The sequence below is a fragment of the Thunnus maccoyii genome, chromosome 23, assembly GCF_910596095.1.
Source record: "Thunnus maccoyii chromosome 23, fThuMac1.1, whole genome shotgun sequence".
In the NCBI taxonomy this organism is placed as follows: domain Eukaryota; kingdom Metazoa; phylum Chordata; class Actinopteri; order Scombriformes; family Scombridae; genus Thunnus; species Thunnus maccoyii.
The window spans coordinates 9,886,701-9,907,731 of record NC_056555.1 but is presented as its reverse complement, the minus strand read 5'-3'; the positions used below and the strand labels follow the sequence as shown (position 1 = coordinate 9,907,731).

Genomic DNA, 21,031 nt, shown 5'->3' with positions numbered 1-21,031 from the left:
TTAAAAGCTATTGTAATTTATTCAAAAACAAATGTACAACAATGTTCTCAATGGCCTCACATTTTTGGATGAACACTTCAATCTGGACGAATCTGAGATGGAAGCGGAGGCACGATTGTATTTGCATTACAGTTAATATTATTGTAACAAAGAGATATTTATGAATAAGACATTTTAATCATTGAACAGTACGATCAAGTTTGAGCACGTATTCATCAAAAGTTAATCAGATTTATTTCCATCCAACGAATCCTTGTAGAAAGTGTTGCTTTCATGTGCTGTAGGAAATATTATACTTTTGCCTTCAACGCTCAAGAATGTCTGTCAAAGTGACACACAAGACTGTCAGTCTTTTTAACTTGCGGTCATACTCTAGATGCTCAGATGTGGCGTCAAGGTAGTAGCAGTGACGGTTATCAAAGGTAATGCAGATATATATTATAGTTTGATTGCTTGTGATATCATAAATTATCACCAGAATCTCTTTCATTGTACCGATACAACACACACGGCATTGTTTAATTTCCATAACAAGACAACAGCCATCAATAGCTGCTTCTGATTCAAATTGTTGTAAATGGCTATTTTCAGACAAATCACTGCCTTTTTTATAATTTGCGAACTCGGAAGTAGTAAAAACTTTCCGAGGCTTCCGTGAATGCACCATCACAGCTCTTCCCAACCTTGCTAACAGCTAGTTATAGCTAGCACGTTGGCTAATGCGGCTACCATAGCTACAGACGACGTTAAATTATACGTAAAGTGACACCCGGTAAAACTAAACGAAAGGATTGTAGCTTTTTTTCCTTTGTAATCCAATCAACTTAATCAAGCCATGGCGGACAGTCCTTCTCAACCGACTTTTTCAGCTAACGTCAATGTTAGCTGCGCAACGAGCTGCAGCAGCTAAGCTTATTTCAGCTAACCAAATTAGCCCTACGCTAGTTTTCCATCGCTTCAAATGCTTCAATGAATGGGGGGTTGCTGCACTGAGTGAAAGCGTCAGTCAACAATGTTCGCCTGCTACTACTTAGCCCCCTTGTTGTGGTCCTGCTTGGCTGGTACTTAGCTGCCAGGTACTCGAAGAAGTGGACACAAAGACCGGATTACTAGCCAGCCATAAGACGTAGCCAGCCGTGGATAACTTTGTTGGAAAATGCATCATCACGAAGAAATCATGCACTACCCAGGTACACAGACGTAGCTACGTTAGCTTGCGTAACATAATATCGCAGCAAACATTGCAAAGCTGGGTTGTTTTTTGTTTTGTATCCACAAAACTTCTTTTCAAATTCTGTCTGTGACCCGTCCTTTTGCTCAAATCTTCGCTGCAGAGTTGATTTTTGTGTGTGAAGCTTCTCGTCTGTGAGGACTGATGGCGTTTTGGACTGACCCTGCCCTCCGTCCCAGGTAGGGGAGTGGTGGTGAAGACTCTCCCCGGCCCTGGCCCGGCCTGTGAGCGGATGAAAATCACCCGCAGCTCGGTTGTTTTGTCTTTATGCATCCATGTCCTGTCATTAAAGTGGATTGTGATATAGCTGATTTGAAGCATCATGATGGACACGGAGGAAGTTCCCCAAGAAGAAAATAACTGGAAATAATCATGGACTGTTGAGCCTCAACTCTGTGTTAAAAACAAAACCAATTTTTTTAAAGACTATTTATTCACCACTCCAACATGTCTGCATTTGCTGAGTTTGTCCCCCCTCCTGAATGTCCTGTTTTTGAGCCGAGTTGGGAGGATTTCTCGGATCCATTAGGATTTATCAACAAGATCCGACCCATTGCAGAGAAAACGGGCATCTGCAAGATTCGACCCCCCGAGGTAAACCTCAGCTATCATTTTAGAGCATGGGAATAAACATTTGTGTCGGAGTCGGCGAGGATTTGGCTGTTATGTTCTTACGTAAGCCAGTGCTAGTTTACTTTGGGCCTGCGTGAATTTTGCGAAAGGCAACGACGTAACTAGTTGCCATTACCCTAATAGAGGTCAAATAAGGCTTAATTTCTTAGCACTCAACTGCACATATTTTGCACTTAGGTGATACTGGCTTGTTTTTGGGGTGCTTAAAAGTTGTATAAAGGCGGAACACATCCAATAATCCCGATCACATTTGCTTTGTTTTTGTTTTCTCTCATAGCTGGCTAAGTTACAGTACAGTGATTGTACCACGTTAGCTGCGAAGATGCGACATTGGGCCACATGCAGGCCTGTCCCTCCTGACACACTTTAAACCCACATTCATGCTATTTTATATAAAACATACAAGAAATCCATTATAATACATAATAATTTTCTTGGACCTTTAACTGCTGGGGGTGTCTGTTAGGCCAGTAGAGCGTTTACATCTTTCAGAATAAACAGAAATGTCACAAGAAGAGCTTGAAAGAAGCTACGTTTGTTAAAGATGGGCAATATATCGATTTTTATATTAATATCGTGATATGAGACTAGATATCGTCTTAGATTTTGGATATCGTGTTGTCTCTTACTGGTTTTAAAGGCTGCGTTACAGTAAAGTGATGTATTTTTCTGAACTTACCAGACTGTTCTAGCTGTTCTATTATTTGTTTTTACCCTCTTAGTCATTATATCCACATTACTGATGATTATCCATCAAACATCTCATTGTGTAAATATTTTGTGAAAGCACCAGTTATCATCCCTACGATATTGTCGCACTAAAATAGGCACTATAACTACACTGTTTTAAACTGTTACAGCCTCAGCCTCTTCACTAAGTACCTTCAGCTCATGTTATTTCCTCCTGAGAGACAGTGATTTGTTGCAAGTTGTGGTGTGTTGCTGCCATTTCCTTATTGTTGTTTTGGTAATGAGCTAATGTTTCTGTTTCTGTGTTCTCGTTTATCAGGACTGGCAGCCTCCGTTTGCCTGCGATGTGCGCAACTTCCGCTTCACTCCTCGAGTACAAAGGCTGAATGAACTTGAGGTGAGATTTCCAAGAAGATGCATCATGCTATCAACAAAAGTATTGAGTGGGGGTGTTTTGAAAGAACGGGAAACGGAAACTAACCTTCATGTATTTTGTAGATTATTCTAATTGCTTTCAGTTTTGATATTTCTGGAGAGAAACAGCACCCACATGCTTTACGCTGTTCCAAGACATACTGTTAATTATCATATCAATACTCCTTGGATGGCAGCAGAGTATTTAGACGCCATTTCCACTTTCAGTGTCTTATCCTCCAACACCTTTTTGAGATTTCTACTCCTACTGTGATGTTTTAATGTGGGTAAATGAAGGGGCAGCAGAGCAGCTCCAATACTGGAGTTATGGGATTTTCACATAACCAGAGCAGTATGGTCTTTTAGCAGAGTGCAGCCATTCAGACATAATTTTGCCCGAGGTATCCACTGTGCACAACAGCAGAACATTGGACTCCTGCATTTAGAGTCTGTAATCTGTCCTCTCTCTGTCCAGGCCCTCACTCGGGTTAAGCTCAACTTTCTGGATCAGATCGCAAAGTTCTGGGAACTGCAGGGATCCAAGATTCGATTCCCTCACGTGGAGAGAAAGATCCTGGACCTCTATCAGCTCGGCAAGGTAAAACTAGATCAGTTTGGATACACTTAATATATAATATTGATTTTAGTGGGGTTAAGTATTTGTGTCTCCTCACTAGATGCTAGATGTGTATTGAAAATACGAAAAACTATGCAAATAGTTTTGATGATTTATCTTGAAAGTTAGAAAAATAGCAAATATATTGGCTGCTATTTGTCATTCCTGATACACGTTGTCTGTTGGTGCAATTTCACATAGAGCTGCACCAATAAACCAGTCAATCAACAGAAAATTCATCCTCAACTTAAGTTTTTTTTCAAACAAAAAGGCCATCCACTCTCTGTTTCCAGCTTCTCAGATGTAGGGATTTTATGCTTCTCTTTGTCTGATCGTAAACTGAATATCTCTGGGTTTTGGACTAAAACAAGCATTCTGGATGCTTCACCTTTTGCCGTTGGAAGTCATAACAGGCATTTTTCACTATTTTCTGATATTTTAAACACAAAACAATGAACCAATTAATCGAGGAAATAATCTCTAGATTAATGGATATCAAAAATCATCATTAATTGCAGCTCCAATTTCCCTCTTGCGAAGGAGAGTCAGGTTTTTCTTGTTTTCTTACCCTTTGTTTTGCACTAGGCTGTTTAAGCATTTTGTCATTCACGCTGGTAAAAATGCTCACTTGTGTGTGTTTCAGATTGTGTCATCCGAGGGTGGCTTTGAGACGGTGTGTAAAGAGAAGAGGTGGTCTAAGGTGTCCAGTCGGATGGGCTTCCCATCTGGGAAAGGAACCGGTTCACTACTACGCTCCCACTATGAGAGGATCCTCTACCCCTATGAGCTCTTCCAGTCTGGAGCCACACTAACTGTGAGTGCTGCTGACTAAACTGCAGTTTGTCTGTGCCTCATATTGCTGCACAATAGTAATAATTTTGTTATTGGTAGGAACATTGTAGTTAAATATATTTCAGGCCATCACAAGTTTTTAAAAAGGCAACAGGCATGTTTGCTTGTTTGTTTTCTGGAGAGCGTCTTATTGTTTCATTTTGTTGTGTGTTCAGAGGTTGGTTTTCTGATAAAATGACACAGGATACAGTGTTGTTTGGCAACAAATCTGTTAGCTCCAGCATCCACCAACATCGTAAACACAATGTAAGAATGCAGCCATGTTGCTACATTGTACATGAGATAAATGTCTTATTGTAACTGAAGTTGTACAACAACCTTCAAAAGTTGGGAGAAGTTGAAAACCATTTGAGTGAGTTTAGTTGTTGAAGAGACTTCTCTTCTGCCTATCTTTACATTTCTTTCCCATTGAGATAATATTGCTTTGGCTTTGTGTTTTCAGTGTTTCTCTTAAATTTCAGTCTGCTTTATACTATGGGACACCAACTGAACTTGGTCTGACTGAATCATGTTGCAGATAGCTTTGGGCCAAATGTCCCAGTAACAGTATCCATGTTTCGTAAAAGGAATGAATTGGTGTTAACAGGTTTCAAAAACCTATTTCTCTTAACACTTCACTCCTTTCTCCAATCAGGGCCTCCAGCGGCTGTACGATGAGGGGGATGATGAGGAAGAAGTAGATGAGGGGGTTGGCGAGGAGGCGGTGGAGGAGGAGGATCTAGAGGAGGAGGATGATAAAGACAAGGAGAGAGACGGGGAGGTTGATGCAACACAAACCAAAGAGCGGCTTCTGCCTGAGAGACGCTCCAGGCGTCTTAAGTCTGAGGTAAACAAATAAACAAGTTCAAGAATGTGCTTTGTAAAAATGTGTCATATTGGTAATAGTTGGATCAGGAGGTGTGGTCATACTACAGAATGTCAAGTACAGTTTTTGATAACATTACTGTTGCAAATAGTTCACAAATTCATCCTTTGTTTACTTGTATGTCGTCCTTACAATTCCCCTCCTCTGCCTCAGCATCAGGGATGATGGCAGAGATGCTCCCCGGAGGCCGTCTAACATTTGGCCTTTTAGCAGGATCACTGTTTTTCACAGACTGTTTCTCACTCTGCTCTCGATGCTGTTACTGTGTTTCTCTAGAGAGAAAACAAGGAGCCAAAAGGCCTCAAGATCTTTGGTACAAGTCCCAAGATGGTGGGCTTGGAGATCGTGTCAGCTGGTAAGACCTGCATTTTTACACATGGCAGACACCGAGCAATGAATCAGCAGTGTTACTACTCTTACACTGGCACTTTTCCCCGTTCATGTAGACGATGGATTCAACAAGAGACAGCGTCACCTCAAAGCTCAGGCCTTCGCCATCAAAATGAGACCACGCAAGGAGACCCTGGAGGTCAACTTTGTGAGTAACAGACAATTCATTGTGTTTAGCATTTGCCTGATAGCTGACTTTTAACTTTTTGTATCTTCGGTAACTCTGGGCGTGACCATCCCTACTTTTTTTTTATGTACATTGATCTCCCAGATCGACCTGTACCTCTGCCTGATGTGTGGACGAGGTGACGAGGAGGACCGGCTCCTGTTGTGTGATGGCTGCGACGACAGCTACCACACCTTCTGCCTGATCCCGCCCCTGCAGGATGTGCCTAAAGGGGACTGGCGTTGCCCCAAGTGTGTTGCTGAGGTAAAGCTTTAACACTGTGTGGTCTATCTAAAGTCTTAAAGCAAGTTTAAAACATTAGTTGATCATTTTCAGGCACTCAAATATATGAAGACATTTGCAAAAATCGATTTTTGCATCTAAAAATGTCATTTGACATCATGTTATTAGAATTATAATCATTAAACATGTGATAAGAGTTGTTATTTATTTCCTAATTTCTCTATTGTAGAATTTGCCCTCTTTATACATAATGCATGTGAAGTAAATTCCTAATTATAATGAATTTGTTGTCCCCTTTCCCTCGCAGGAATGCAGTAAGCCCAGGGAGGCATTTGGCTTTGAGCAGGCTGTGAGGGAGTACTCTCTCCAGAGCTTTGGAGAAATGGCTGACCACTTCAAGTCTGACTATTTCAACATGCCTGTTCATGTATGTAAATTCCAGTCAATGAGCTAGAATATGTAAATTGTTGTATGGATGTCCGTCTATCTTCTGGCTGTCACGGAACTGTTTTTTTGCTCATGCTGTGCAGGATGTGTAGTTTACTAACTACTGTTCAATATTAACTAATTGCTCCACATTAACACAAAATTCTCTGAATACTGCCTGCACCTCTCATCTTCTACTGCTGATTTGTATGCTTCAGCAGTTCAAGATTAAATGTATTACTCACAGGCTTTTCAGTAATAAGATGAAGGCAGGAGATTTCATTAGTTCCACCTTGTGCCCACAGATGGTCCCCACAGAGCTGGTGGAAAAAGAGTTCTGGCGTCTGGTCAGCAGCATCGAGGAGGACGTCATCGTAGAGTACGGAGCTGATATCAGCTCTAAGGAGGTGGGCAGCGGGTTTCCCATCAGGGACGGCAAGAGGAGGCTACTGGGAGATGAAGAGGTGAGAAGATTGTTATTGTCATATAATGTATATTTCCATAAAACTTCTTCAAGTGTTGACTTGACAAATATCTGTTGAGGAGTAGAATACTGTAGTAGTTGTTGGGCAATAAGATAAAAGTCATCATGGAAGAGTTCTGGCAAAAAGCTGAGGTCTGGTCACAGACCATGTAGGGGTGCACAAAAAAATCGATTCACATAAGAATCGCGATTCTATCTCTGCTGATTCAGAATCGATTCAGAAATTCCAAGAATCCATTTACATTTTTCAGTCTTGCCATGACGCTGTTTTCCATTTTTTCCTGACATGAGTTTGCCCCCGGACCCAACTCCGGGGGCAAGAAGTAGGTGAAGTGTTTGTCATGGAGACAGAGACCGCGAGCAATGGAATACTTGACAGAAAAACGAGTACAACCTGCCCCACCGGCAATGAAGGCGATGATTTGAACATATTTTGGATTTTTTTATCTCAAAGGGAAGAAGGAGCTTGACAAGACCAATGCTATTATCAGGCATTGCAGCGCAAGTCCATGGTTGTGGGCTTGTTTATTTGTAACCGCTGTGAAACAGTCAGAAAATAACGTTTTATTGATCTGATTCACCAGCTTCCTCACTCACCCTCTCTTCATTCACTCTCTAGCTCGCTCGACCACCACTTCTCTCTCTCTCTCTCTCTCTCTCGTCTTTTTTTAAATGAGTCGGGAAGCCGTCAGCAAAGCCTAACTTTACTTTTAACGTTATCAAACAAAGAGAGATGTCCTCTCGTCTTCCTAGTAATGTTTTTGTCATATGGCAGGTTGTACAGCGTTAAAGGTTGCCTTTCTCCAAAATTTGGTTCTAGTTCAACTTTTGTCTCCTCTAGTTCACGTAGTCTCCTTGAAGCTTATGACAAACTCCCAAAAACGAGCCAATGAGATGCCACAGCGAAACAAGCGTTTAAACAGCTGTTCTGTATTTTGAAACAGTCAATAAAATTCAGTAAATAGCGAAGCTGCCAGTTTCATTACTTTATATTCATGTAATAAATATACAAATGTCAATTAGATGGTAATCTGCATGAGAAATTAAGAAAAAGAAACAAAATTGGTTAGAATTATCACCCGCTTATACTGATCAATTTTCTCGTTTGCACTTTACAACTAAATGTAGCAGGCAGCTGTTGTTTATTTGATTTAGTTATTTGAAGTATGAATTTAAGTTATTATTTGAAGTTTTGCACTTAGCAGTTTATCTTTGCAATCATTTTTATTTTTGTATTACGTATTCATTTGACCCTTTGTCTCAGAGCTGCTTTGGTTTCCTGTTGACTAAGTGGACTAAAGGAACATAAATCTTACTCAGGTTGACATTGAGTAGCAAATGTTTGACATTTGATTCAGTGTGATCTTTTTATTTGAGACCTATAAAAGTGTCTACTGCAGTCAAATGGAAAGAGTAACTCAAAACATCAATCTAGAATCAAATCTATGAATGTATTGAATTGAGAATTGTTTTGAATCGCAAATTGATTGTGAATCGAATCGTGACCCCAAGAATCGGAATCGAATCGAATCGTGAGATTTTCTGAATCGTGCACCCTTAGAGTTATGCATTTGAAAAAGGCTGCACTGGGATTATTCTGTGGTTATTTTGAATGTGTCAGACACACACTGTAGTAAATAAACCACTAGTAACTGCAAAAGCTTGCAATTTCATGTCTTATCACTGAGAGTGGATGTTATTTTGGTGTTAAAATTTGTCTTGTAGTTTTGGCAAAAACCTTTTTTGTATTTTATTATTTTCTTACACGTTCTATGAAATGTTTATAAGCTGTATTTTAATGGAGAGGAAGCACTACATTTTAATGGGTATTTCTCCTGCCTCCTCCTCTTTAGACATTTAATTCATTAGTTTTCCATTTAACTGACCCCCAGGGCTTTTTTTATTTTTACTTAATGGAGCTTCTTTACTTAAGTGAAATAAAGCTCTTTTTTCTCCCATCCTATCAGGAGTACGCCAACTCGGGCTGGAACCTGAACAACATGCCGGTGCTGGAGCAGTCGGTGCTCACCCACATCAACGTGGACATCTCGGGTATGAAGGTACCCTGGCTCTACGTGGGCATGTGTTTCTCCTCATTCTGCTGGCACATCGAGGACCACTGGAGTTACTCCATCAATTTCCTGCACTGGTGAGACTTAATTAAAAGACTTTATTACAACTCACTCTGGATACTGTCAGAACATGAGCTAAATAGTTTATATTTAAATGCCTTTCCTTCTGTTCTCCAGGGGAGAGCCAAAGACTTGGTATGGAGTGCCAGCCTCAGCAGCAGAGCAGCTGGAGGCGGTTATGAAAAAGTTGGCTCCAGAACTGTTCGACTCCCAGCCTGACCTCCTCCATCAACTGGTCACCATCATGAATCCCAATGTCCTTATGGAGCATGGCGTCCCTGTACGTAGCCTGGGCCCTGGATGTTTCGTGGGATTGATTTCGGATCTGATTAGATATTGGTTTGTTGTCCACATCAATTATTAATCACATATTTCCCCCCTCAGGTGTACAGGACTAACCAGTGTGCAGGGGAATTTGTGGTGACTTTCCCCAGGGCGTACCACAGCGGCTTCAACCAGGGTTACAATTTCGCAGAGGCTGTTAACTTCTGCACAGCTGACTGGGTGAGTGAAAAGCAAATTCTTCTTCCATTAAAAGAACTGGAAAGTTGTTGTTTTTTCTCTGAATGATTCACCTTTCTCTTCTTCTTTTCCTCAGTTACCTATGGGCCGTCAGTGTGTGGCCCACTACCGACGCCTGCACCGCTACTGCGTCTTCTCCCATGAGGAGCTGCTGTGCAAGATGGCTGCTGATCCAGAGAGTCTTGACGTGGAACTGGCTGCCGCTGTTTTCAAGGAAATGGGAGACATGATGGCGGAGGAGACACAACTCAGACAGGCGGTCCAAGAAATGGTGAGAGAAATCACATTGTTTTTCATTTTTATAGAGGCGGAAAGGTGCCAAAAAGCTTTTATTTTTAGCTGTATGTGTAGAAATTATGGCATGAAAATGTATAACTCATCAGTTCATGTTCCTTTTTACTTTACAGGGGGTGCTGTCTTCAGAGCAAGAGGTTTTTGAGCTGGTCCCTGACGACGAGCGCCAGTGCCACAAGTGTAAGACGACCTGTTTCCTGTCTGCGCTGACATGTTCCTGTAGCCCCGACCGGCTGGTTTGTCTCCATCATGCGGCAGATCTCTGTGACTGTCCACTCGGCAACAAGTGTCTCCGGTGAGAGTTTCTTGCTTTTTGGCCTATGTACAGTAAATGTCTAACAATTAAAGTACACACCAGTTTAATTAGATTTATTAAAAAGATATTGCTTTGAAGTGAATTCAGTAATGTGGAATAACATCGACTAGCAGTACTTGACCACACATTTACTGGTACACGTTAAACATATTCTCAAGGATATCTTTTTTTATAATATATTTCAGGTATCGCTATGATCTGGAGGAGTTTCCGTCCATGCTGTATGGAGTCAAGACACGGGCACAGTCCTATGACACCTGGGCAAAGAGAGTCACTGAGGCCTTGGCTGCAGACCAGAAGAACAAGAAAGGTTTATTCTTTATTCTACTCCATATATATACGTTGCACAATAATGTGTTTTTGTGTCACTGGAGGATTTTTTTGTATGACTGAATCAGTTGTGACTGACTGACTATTTATACATTGTGCATCCCTCTTTTTCTTCTCTCACTGTCTCTCTCATAGATCTTATTGAGCTCAAGGTTTTGCTGGAGGATGCAGAGGACAGGAAGTACCCTGAGAATGCTCTGTTCCGTCGCCTTAGGGAGATGGTAAAGGAGGCTGAAACATGCTCCTCCGTAGCCCAGCTGCTGCTCAGCCGCAAGCAGAGACACAGGTCAGTGGACGTCAATACACACACTTGTTGTAGACCAAAAGAAAAGCAACGTACCGATTAAGCATACACCAGCAAGTGGGGACCTGCAGAAAACGTATACACCTGAACATTTTTTTTCTGTTCAATTTTGTGCGCACTAAGTTTCAAAGGTTGGGAACTGAGTTGTTGGTGTTTGTCCATGTGTGTCTTTAGCAGCCGCCTGCGTTCTGAGAGCAGTCGTAACCGTACCAAACTGACAGTGGACGAGCTCAAGGCTTTCGTGGACCAGCTCTACAGGCTGCCCTGCATCATTAGCCAGGCCCGTCAAGTCAAAGTTAGTCCCCTCCATACCTATGTGCTTACTCAGACATCCAGCTACAGTCATTGTTAGCCATGTTGTCAATGAAATACTGTTAATTACACTATATTAATATTTCTCAGTTGTCCTCCTATAAACCTCCCTCTTTCTCCATAAATGCTATTGAACTGCTGCTAAAACTTTTATATAACTAATCCTTCTTTTTTCTTTACTCTCACTCTGTGTGATATCTCCCATGTGTCCAGGAGTTACTGGAAAATGTGGAGGACTTCCATGAGCGAGCCCAGGTGGCACTGGCAGATGAGATGCCTGATTCCTCCAAGCTTCAGGCTCTGTTGGACCTTGGCAGCGGCCTGGACGTTGAGCTGCCGGAGCTTCCCCGACTCAAACAGGAGCTTCAACAGGCCCGCTGGCTCGACGAGGTAGGCCTTGATAAGACCCTGTTTGAGTGGTTTTTATATAAGTAGCTGTAATTGTGGCCTCATGTAACATTGCGATGCCCTGCTCACATCCCAGGTGCGTGTCACCCTGGCCGAGCCTCACCGCGTCACCCTGGAGCTGATGAAGAGGCTGATAGACTCTGGGGTGGGCCTGGCTCCCCACCACGCTGTGGAGAAGGCAATGGCCGAACTGCAGGAGATCCTCACTGTCTCGGAGAGATGGGAGGATAAGGCTCGTGCCTGCCTGCAGGCCAGGTATGGTTGCATGTACCCATTTGCTCACATACAATTGCAAAGACCACATCGAGGTGTTTAACCACAACAATAGAGCAAAAAATTAAACCGTGCTACTCAGTTCTTCTTATGCTGAACCATTCCGTTGCCTTTCTGTCCTCTTAAAACCTCAGGCCTCGCCACAGCATGGTGACCTTGGAGAGTATTGTGCTGGAGGCCAGGAACATTCCAGCATACTTACCTAATATTTTGGCCCTCCGAGAGGCCCTGCAGAAGGCTAAGGAGTGGACTGCCAAGGTGGAGGCTATCCAGGTACTGACTATGCATACACTAGATGTCAGCGTAATAACAATTAGTTAAAAAAGTTTGATAAATTACAGCAGAAAGTGTCTGTATATGTATCTCTATCTGAATAAAGACACCAAGCTAAGCTTTCTATTAACCCCTCTCCCTCTCTGTATCCTCCACACACAGAGTGGCAGTAGTTATGCATACCTGGAGCAGCTGGAGAGCCTGCTGGCTCGAGGTCGCTCCATCCCTGTCCGGCTAGATCCGCTGGCCCAGGTGGAGTCACAGGTGGCCTCAGCTAGAGCCTGGAGGGAGAGGACTGCTCGCACATTCCTCAAGAAGAACTCCACCTACACACTGCTCCAGGTGGGCTGTCATGACTCAAGTAGCAGTCATAGTGATTCTTGGATGTCAATATTTAAAATGATATTGAGTTGACATGCTTATCATCTTCTCACAAAGTAGAATGATATGTATTTTAAGCAGAATGAAAACTTGTTGCTCTCATTCGTCTCCTCTCTTAGGTTCTCAGTCCTCGTGTGGACATCGGGGTCTACGGCAACAGCAAGAGCAAGCGGAAGCGCGTCAAGGAGCTCATGGAGAAGGAGAGAGGAGGCTTTGACCCGGACACCTTGAGTGACCTGGAAGAGAGCCTTGAGGAGGTGCGAGATCCCGCCACCGTTGTAGCAGCCTTCAAATCCAAAGAGCAAAAAGAAGTAGAGGCCATCCATTCACTCCGCGCCGCCAATCTAGCCAAGATGGCCATGGCCGACCGCATCGAGGAAGTCAAGTTCTGCCTGTGTCGAAAGACGGCCAGCGGTTTCATGCTGCAGTGCGAGCTGTGTAAGGACTGGTTCCACGGAGCGTGCGTGCCTCTACCCAAGACAGGATCCCAGAAGAAGCTGGGTGTGGGCTGGCAGAGCAATAGCAAAGACTCCAAATTCCTGTGCCCGCTGTGTCAGAGGTCGAGGAGGCCGAGATTAGAAACCATCCTGTCGCTGTTGGTGTCGCTGCAGAAGCTTCCAGTGCGTCTACCAGAAGGAGAGGCCCTCCAGTGTTTGACAGAGAGGGCAATGAGCTGGCAGGTACGCATGGAAATAATATCAAAAGACCATTACCTGATTTTATTTTGACCACTTCATATTGTCAGCATACAGAGCAAATCACTAAAACACTCTTAATCTTTACTAAAAAAACTCAACCTTACACTTGTCTAACTGCCCTACCAGGACAGAGCACGTCAAGCTCTGGCCACGGAGGAGCTGTCCTCAGCCCTGGCGAAGCTATCAGTGCTGAGCCAGCGCATGGTGGAGCAGGCCGCTAGGGAGAAAACCGAGAAGATCATCAATGCCGAGTTGCAGAAAGCTGCTGCCAACCCTGACTTGCAGGTACTTCAGATTGTAATCTTAAATGATCTACTCCAGTAAGACTCTAGGTATTAGGGGTGTATCGGTTGGTGTATTCATCCCAAACCGTTTGGTACAGGATGTTCAGTTCAGTCAACAATTACTGTCAAAATAGTTTAATATTCCACTTACTCCAACACATGGAACAATAATTCTAGTGCTTGAGTTCCGCCTGGAACATTTTGGCAGTACACCACTTAGCTGTAGCATGCTCATGGATGTACGCTAGCTGGTTTAGTCAAGTTACCCTTGTTACCCTGGTTACCCATGCTCATGTAGTGTCGCTGCCGTCATTATAATTAAAATATCTGCCGTTACCCCCACATCTAATACACATAATACTGCATCTCCTCGTCCCCCTCCCCTCTCTGTGACGGTCACCTTTGAGTAAAGGCGTTTGGAACAACAAGAAACACATTTAATTTCTGTCATGGTCAGACAACACGTCCTAAGAACCATTTCTGTGTGACCATAAATCAGCATAGAACAACTGAAAACAGGTGTCCTGGCTCCTTGCATGAAACAGAAATGTTGTTTTCCTTTTCCACTGCAGCACAAGTAAACTGTGTCAGTAATAGTTTTGGTGAAAGAGCTATTGTTGAATGCTTGCAGTTTTCAAAATAAAGGATCAAAATATTATTTTCCTCCCTTTTTTTCCCCTGCTGTACTGAAAACTTACTGAACTGTGACCCCAAAATTGAGCTACATACTGAACCTTGAATTTTGTGTACAGTTACACCCCTGCTAGGAATCTTGCTTTGAGTTGCAGATTGTAGTTCCTTTTGGTTTCAACTGTGGCTTTGATGCAGGTATGGAATTCACCAGAAGAGGGCACTAATATATAAACATGAAATAGACCAAATGGTTGCACTGACATGGTAAATGTGAAGAAATGCAAGGAATAACATTAATTGCATATGAAATGGTAGATGGATTTTTTTTCTCAAGTATGTAATATACCTGCAGAATACCTTGTGTATGTTTTGTCAAAAAAACAAAAACAACATCCTGCATATTTTTGGTATAAGTTAAGTGCTTTTGAGAACTTTATACACTATTTCAGGCACTGTGGAAGTCTGTGTTTACACTATGTGTGTTTTTTCCCTCCCCAGGGCCACATCCAGACTTTTCAACAGTCAGGTTTCAGCAGAGCCACATCACCTCGGCAGTCTGTGGACTACGATGATGAGGAGACAGACTCAGATGAGGACATCAGGGAGACTTACGGTTACGACATGAAGGTACATGAGGCTGAGATGGTCTAATTTTTAAATGAGTGATGTAATTGAAGCCAGCCCCTAAACTGGGAACATTATTTATATATTCTAATTCTTCCCTGTTGTTGGGTGTCTTGTGTGGTTCCAGGACCCGGGCGAGGTGAAGCCCTACCTTTTCTGTGATGAGGAGATCCCTGTGAAGTCCGAGGAAGTGGTCAGTCACATGTGGCCGGCTGCCACGCCCTCCTTCTGCGCCGAACACGCCTACTCCTCAGCCTCCAAGTCCTGCGTGCAAAGTGAGGCTTCATTCACTTACTAAGATTTCCTCTGTTGCTTTGAGTTTGTCTACCCATCATCCCTTGTTGTTTTTTTATGCCCCGATCTGATCATTCAAGCACAAATGATTAAAGAATAGCTTTTTATTATTTTACTTGCTGTGTGTTCCTGATTTCCTCTTTAATAAGTGCATATGTCATCTTTTACTGAAAATATTTACATATTTATATTTCAGACCTGGGCACGCCTAGAAAGCAGCCCAGGAAGACCCCTCTGGTCCCTCGCAGCCTGGAGCCGCCAGTGCTCGAGCTGTCCCCGCAGGCCAAGGCCCAGCTGGAGGAGCTGATGATGCTGGGAGACCTGCTGGAGGTGTCCCTGGATGAGACCCAGCACATCTGGAGGATCCTGCAGGCCACGCACCCCCCCTCGGAGGAGAGATTCCTGCAGGTCATGGAGGTAGGGAGGTCATCCATTACGCAACCCGATTGCGCAGCTGGACCCCATGGCAATTGCTGGATAGTAACCGATCACTGGGTTTGTGTTTGAATCAATCCCTCTGGTTTCTTCCTGTAGCCAGAAGATACCTGCGTTATTCCCAAAAACAGCTCTTCTGCCCATAAACAGTCATTTGTCATTGAAAACCTACATTCATTCTAGGTGTCTTCACCTTAAAAGATAGTTTGGCAAAAATGTGCTATGCGCCCATTTTCTCAATCCCCTTGCTAATTTTTTCCTCCTTTCCCACAGCCTGATGACTCTCTAATGGAGAAGCCTCTGAAAATCAAGTTAAAAGATTCAGAGAAGAAGAGGAAACGGAAGTTAGAAAGGGCCGAGCACCACCACATGCTGATGGCCGCCGCCGGTGGCACCTCACCAATGGGAGACATGCGACCAGCCAAGTCCAAAGAACTGAAAAGGGTGGGCCTGGAGCTTGGTCTTGGGGGCAAACCCAAGAAGAAGAAACTCAAACTCAACCTGGAGAAGAACCGGGAGATGAAGCAGCTGGCCAAACGTTTAGCCAAGGAGGAGAAGGAGAGGAAGCGGAAGGAGAAGGCAGCCGCCAAGGCTGAGGCCATCAGGGAGGGGCTGGAGAAGAGGAAAGAGAAGAAGATTCTCGATATTCCCTCCAAGTATGACTGGTCTGGGGCTGAAGACTCCAATGATGAGAACGCTGTTTGTGCAGCCAAGAACTGCCAGAGACCCTGTAAAGATAAGGTGAGGACTCATCAGCCATTAGCATCCACAATGAAAGTGAAAAATATTTTTGTAGAATATTTGCAATTTGATGCCACCCCCCTCCCCCTCCCACACACACACACACACACACACACACACACACACAAAATAAGTGAGTCTCAGCACTTCAGATGAAGATTGTGTTGTCAGGAGGTTGCAGTAAAAGAGGCACAAGGGGCAAATCATAGATGATTCATAGACACAGCTATGGTTTAGCAGTTAACAGAGGTCAAGGGGACCATGTGACTGTGCACCTTTTTAAACGTCAAAGTTCTGTGTGTTTCTTTTAAATATTATTTTAAACTATTTATTTAAAACCTTATACATATTATCAGAGGTTCTTTATATGGACAACATTAATATTGTGTAATTATCACAGCATTATCTGATAGTGGCATATTAGGACTTTAATTCAAGCATTCAAAATCACTTTGTAAAATGATACACTCACTTTGACTCAAGTGTTGCTTAGTGTTTTATTAGAACAAAATCATATCATTCTCAAAATGAAACCCCTCAGCTAAGATCTCACTTCAACAAAATGTAAACTTGTACTTGTTATCGTTCACTAAGACATGATAACTGTCAATCACAATATAAGAAAGTTTTATGTGAGATGATAAAGAGACACCCATACGTGCAGCCATTGCAGACTGATCTAATTAGATGGGCATGATTTTGTTATAAAAAGTAGCTCTGTTTTTAAAAAAAAAAAAAAAAAAAAAAAGTTATAAGAAGAGTTAAATGGAATCTTAAAGAAGTCAAATGAAATCCCAAAGTATGGTTTACATTTTCTATTACCCTTTCATTTGCAAGCGTCTTCATTATTTCAAGTGTTAAATGTAAAAAAAAAAACAAACAAAAGTCTGCAAAGATTGTTGCAGTACCATGATGTTGGCAGATTGCTGCTCAGACTGCTCCTCACCCTCCTCAGTAACATCCCTTGTACACATAAAGAAACAGTAAATTCTGCTTGATAGTTTAATCACTAGAAAATTCAGGTCCTTGAAACAAAACGTCGAGGTGTCTCCTAGTGACGGGTTTTTAGACACGGGTTTTCCTTGTATGTAGTTAATAACGAACACTTTTCAAAATGAACATAAGGGAACTTTATTGAATATCAACAGCTGATAACAGCACTGGAACACCTTAAAGAGAGTTACACATAACGTATTAACAGGACAGGCCGATGTGGTCCTTTTTGGAGACAGCACACGAGACTGGCCACCGAGTTAACCAGTGGCCAGTCTCCTTCCTCAGCCAATCAGAGCCGTGGAATCGGCTGCAGCCTGCAGCAGAGGTGACGAAATGTGAAAGTGTTGCTCTCAACTCCTGAAGTCGGGATGACTAACGAGTGATATTGAGATGTTTGTATCTTCCCTCTCACAATCAGTCGTCATTTCGCGTCAGCATGGGATGTTTTGCATCCATTTATAAATTAACCCATATCATTTAGCTGAACACGGGTTCGAATCTGACCTGGGGTCAAACCAATGATCTGTCTACAGTGTATCCTGCCTCTAGACCAGTGCATTCTGGTACAGGATCCAGGCCTCTGTAACCTTTAACAGGATCAGCTGGTATAGAAAAATAGAAGATGTGTAGATAATTACATATGACATAAAAACTAAATGCATTAAATGTTGTGTGACATGTTGCTGCAGATAGTGTAACACTTATGAACTAATTGACTAGCTAAACTGGGGTTTCTTGAGCATGTGAAGTGCACTTATTTAATAGTCTCATTGTTTTGCTTTATTAAATATATTCCAATAAGAGGAAGAGATGAAGAAAAGGAGATGTAGGAAGATGTTCCTAATGTTTCTTTTACATTGGTAAACCCTGCACACAACGAGGTCTGAGTAACAGGTGCATAGGATCAAAAGCATTTGAAAAGAAAACCAAAGAATCCTGCACACTGTCCATCACTTGAACTCACGTTTTTATTCAATCACTTTGGGGAAACCCAAAAATTTTTAGTGGTGTGTTGCTCATATCAAAGATCATCTACTGTCCACCCAGGTCTTAATTTGACTCTGTACTCACATTAAATCAATCAAACAGTGACAGACTTACAGCTTTAACGTGACCTGTTAAAAATTACACTTGAATGTGTTTTTTGGTATGTGTGTGTGTGTGTGTGTGTTTTGTTTGACAAAACCCTGCCAAACACCCTTTTTTTTTTTTTTTTTTTTTTTCTTTTCAATAATTGTCATTGTTTCCACGTTGTACTCTCAATGTCATCATAATCCTTAATCCTCGCTCACATGTCTGCATTCGTCCGCATGTGTGTGTGTGTGTGTCCAGGTGGACTGGGTGCAGTGCGACGGCGGCTGCGACGAGTGGTTCCACCAGGTGTGCGTGGGCGTGTCGTGCGAGATGGCGGAGAACGAGGATTACATCTGCATGGACTGCTCCCGGAAGGCCGCAGGAGGGGGCGGGGGAGGCGCGGGGATGACGGTGGAGGAGGTGGCAGAGGAGAGCGTGGTGGTGCTGGCGACATCGATGTGCAGCGGCAGCGTGCAGAGTCTGCCTTCGCCGGCGGCGGTCGTGGCCTCGTGGTCTCACGCGCCATCCGCCTTGCTTCTAAACCCAGCGAGTTCACATCATCAGCAGCAGCAAGAGCCTCAGCAGGGCAGTTAGCGCTAAAAAAAAAGGAGGCTTAAGACTGAGTTTGAATACCGTACCTCACACAATGTGCATAACACAAAATCCAGTATCCAGGATAGCGTTTCAACCTCTCAACCTGTAAGACTGTCCGGCATCTAACCGAGGGAAAGAAAAGCCCTTTATGAATAAGCTCAGCAGGGGCATTTCTGTAACGGCCTGGATTATAGAGCACAAGGAAAAAAGACGGAGAGGAAGAGCAAAGTCCTGCCTTCACAGACTAAAACAAACTGATGTCCTCTTCTCTCCTCTCCGTGCGAGGGATCCGAGCGCTGAGATGTGTCGAGAAGGCCGACAGCGCGCAAGAGTTTTAGCTCCAGAAACATCCACCAGCTACTTCCCAAAACCTCCTCTTTACAATAATAAAGTCATCAGTCCACTTAACAGTCAGACAAACACGCACTTACCCCAGCTGTTGTATTCAAACAAATATGATCCCAGTCGCGTTTTACTGGTCGTCCTGAACCGCTCCCCCACTGCCCGGCCCTTCAGACAGTAACATCTCAATATGTAGGACTCAAGACTAGGAAAAACAAATGGTTGTAATGTAGTGCAATTATTTATAATGTACATAGCTTTTAAGCAATTAAACAAATGGATTGTGGCTTTTTTTTGTTTTCTCACCTTTAATAAACTATTCCTAGTCAAATGATTGATGGTTATGTGATGGTTTCTTTTCTGATTCTGAGTCTTGTATTTGAAACACTGCATTTTGCCATAATTTAAGGCACTTTTTTCAATTTTTTTCTTTTTTTAAGAATTGAATTATCTGTTGTTAAGAATTAAAAATGGTCCACTTTGTTTTTTGTTTTCTTTCAGAGGTAATGAAACAAAAATGAGCAAAATGAACTTTTTGTGTCCTCACACAAGAAAACCAGTTCAAGTTTGGATTCTTAGAAGAAAAGGGAAACCATGAATTGAAATGACCATGTTATTGAGAGGATGATTGTTTTCAAGTTGCTTAGTTATGTTTCACATTTCCCGTGTTACTTATTAGCTCCATTAGAGGAGACATGCGGTAGCAAGTTGCGGGTCTCCAGTATGACAACTTGCATTTTGAATTCCCAGTTACATGTGTTTTGTTTTTTCTCCTCACTAACAATCAGGAAAACCTCTCCATTTTATGCAAAAAAAATAAACAGATGCCCCTTTTTATCTTCCATACACTATCAGGTTTTTCATCTTGACATCCTTGATATGAATTTTCTAACATGGTGCTTTTAATTTCAGCAATTTTTTGCAACAGTTTTGTAGGATTTTAATCAGAATACCTGAAAAACACATTTCTGTTGCAGAAAGGAATGTGGGTGGGGGCTGGTGGGGGCTGTGTGGATGTCTACTCCTAACTCAGCCAAGTCAAATCCGGTGTGAACTGACCTCAGCTGCTTTCGCCTCCATCTGAGTGTCTCACCTCTTGTCACTGCACTGACTGGGAGGGAGAGCGAGGAACATGCGGTCACAGTGGGCTGCAGGGCATCAACTGTAATGATACATGATCGATTACATAACGCCTTCCTCGTTATCGCATGCCATTCCATCTTCACCACCCGCCGCCTGTGTCGACTCTCCTGGCTCATGCACTTAATGATTGAACACACACACACACACACACACACAAACACTGTTTATTGCTTCCTCTTTCATTCCATACATTCTGCTGTGTCTCTTTTATCAGACATAAGCATGAATTGTTTATGTGACCACATAATGGAAGATCTGTCAGTACAAACAAGCCGGACCCATCTCCACTATAACATTGCAGAAATTCACAATTTCTTTATAAATTTTCTCTCATCAGTCTTTCATACATCATGTGTACAAAATATGTGGATCTGCTCCTTCCATCTAATAGAACTTAAATAAAAAAAAATGGGTAATTGATTGCAAAAAAAGAAAACTGAGAGCAGAATTTTCCTTAAGGTGATATACTTTATTATACAGTTTCTATAGCGGAGGTGGTTTCCTGACTGACTGGTCCAGTGTCATCCTATTCTGGTCTGTGTTGCCTGTAGGTGATGTACTTTGCTCTGAAAGGGGCAGATGAAGGGAAAGAAAGCGGAGGCTGGCCCTAAGTTTAGC

The 21,031-nt window shown here is 42.7% G+C and overlaps 1 protein-coding gene across 2 annotated transcripts; it reads left to right on the top strand.

Annotated features, from left to right (window-relative positions):
- The first annotated feature begins 689 nt into the window (after positions 1-689).
- kdm5a (lysine (K)-specific demethylase 5A) lies at positions 690-19,604 on the top strand. 2 transcript variants are annotated; one of them, XM_042403936.1, is made up of 30 exons: positions 690-1,190; positions 1,335-1,825; positions 2,874-2,951; positions 3,444-3,566; positions 4,228-4,398; positions 5,071-5,262; positions 5,578-5,656; positions 5,748-5,839; positions 5,954-6,121; positions 6,408-6,527; positions 6,832-6,990; positions 8,978-9,159; positions 9,260-9,422; positions 9,527-9,646; positions 9,741-9,935; positions 10,072-10,253; positions 10,460-10,584; positions 10,740-10,890; positions 11,083-11,203; positions 11,434-11,610; positions 11,705-11,883; positions 12,036-12,174; positions 12,337-12,516; positions 12,675-13,235; positions 13,380-13,538; positions 14,669-14,797; positions 14,922-15,069; positions 15,285-15,505; positions 15,797-16,264; positions 18,593-19,604. In XM_042403936.1, the coding sequence occupies exons 2-30, from the start codon at positions 1,679-1,681 to the stop codon at positions 18,926-18,928; spliced, it is 5,265 nt and encodes a 1,754-aa protein (XP_042259870.1). In that variant the 5' UTR covers positions 690-1,190; positions 1,335-1,678; the 3' UTR covers positions 18,929-19,604. The 2 variants fall into 2 exon arrangements, with proteins under 2 accessions (XP_042259870.1, XP_042259871.1); XM_042403937.1 differs by having other exon boundaries at positions 690-1,825; positions 5,963-6,121.
- The last annotated feature ends 1,427 nt before the right edge of the window (positions 19,605-21,031 follow it).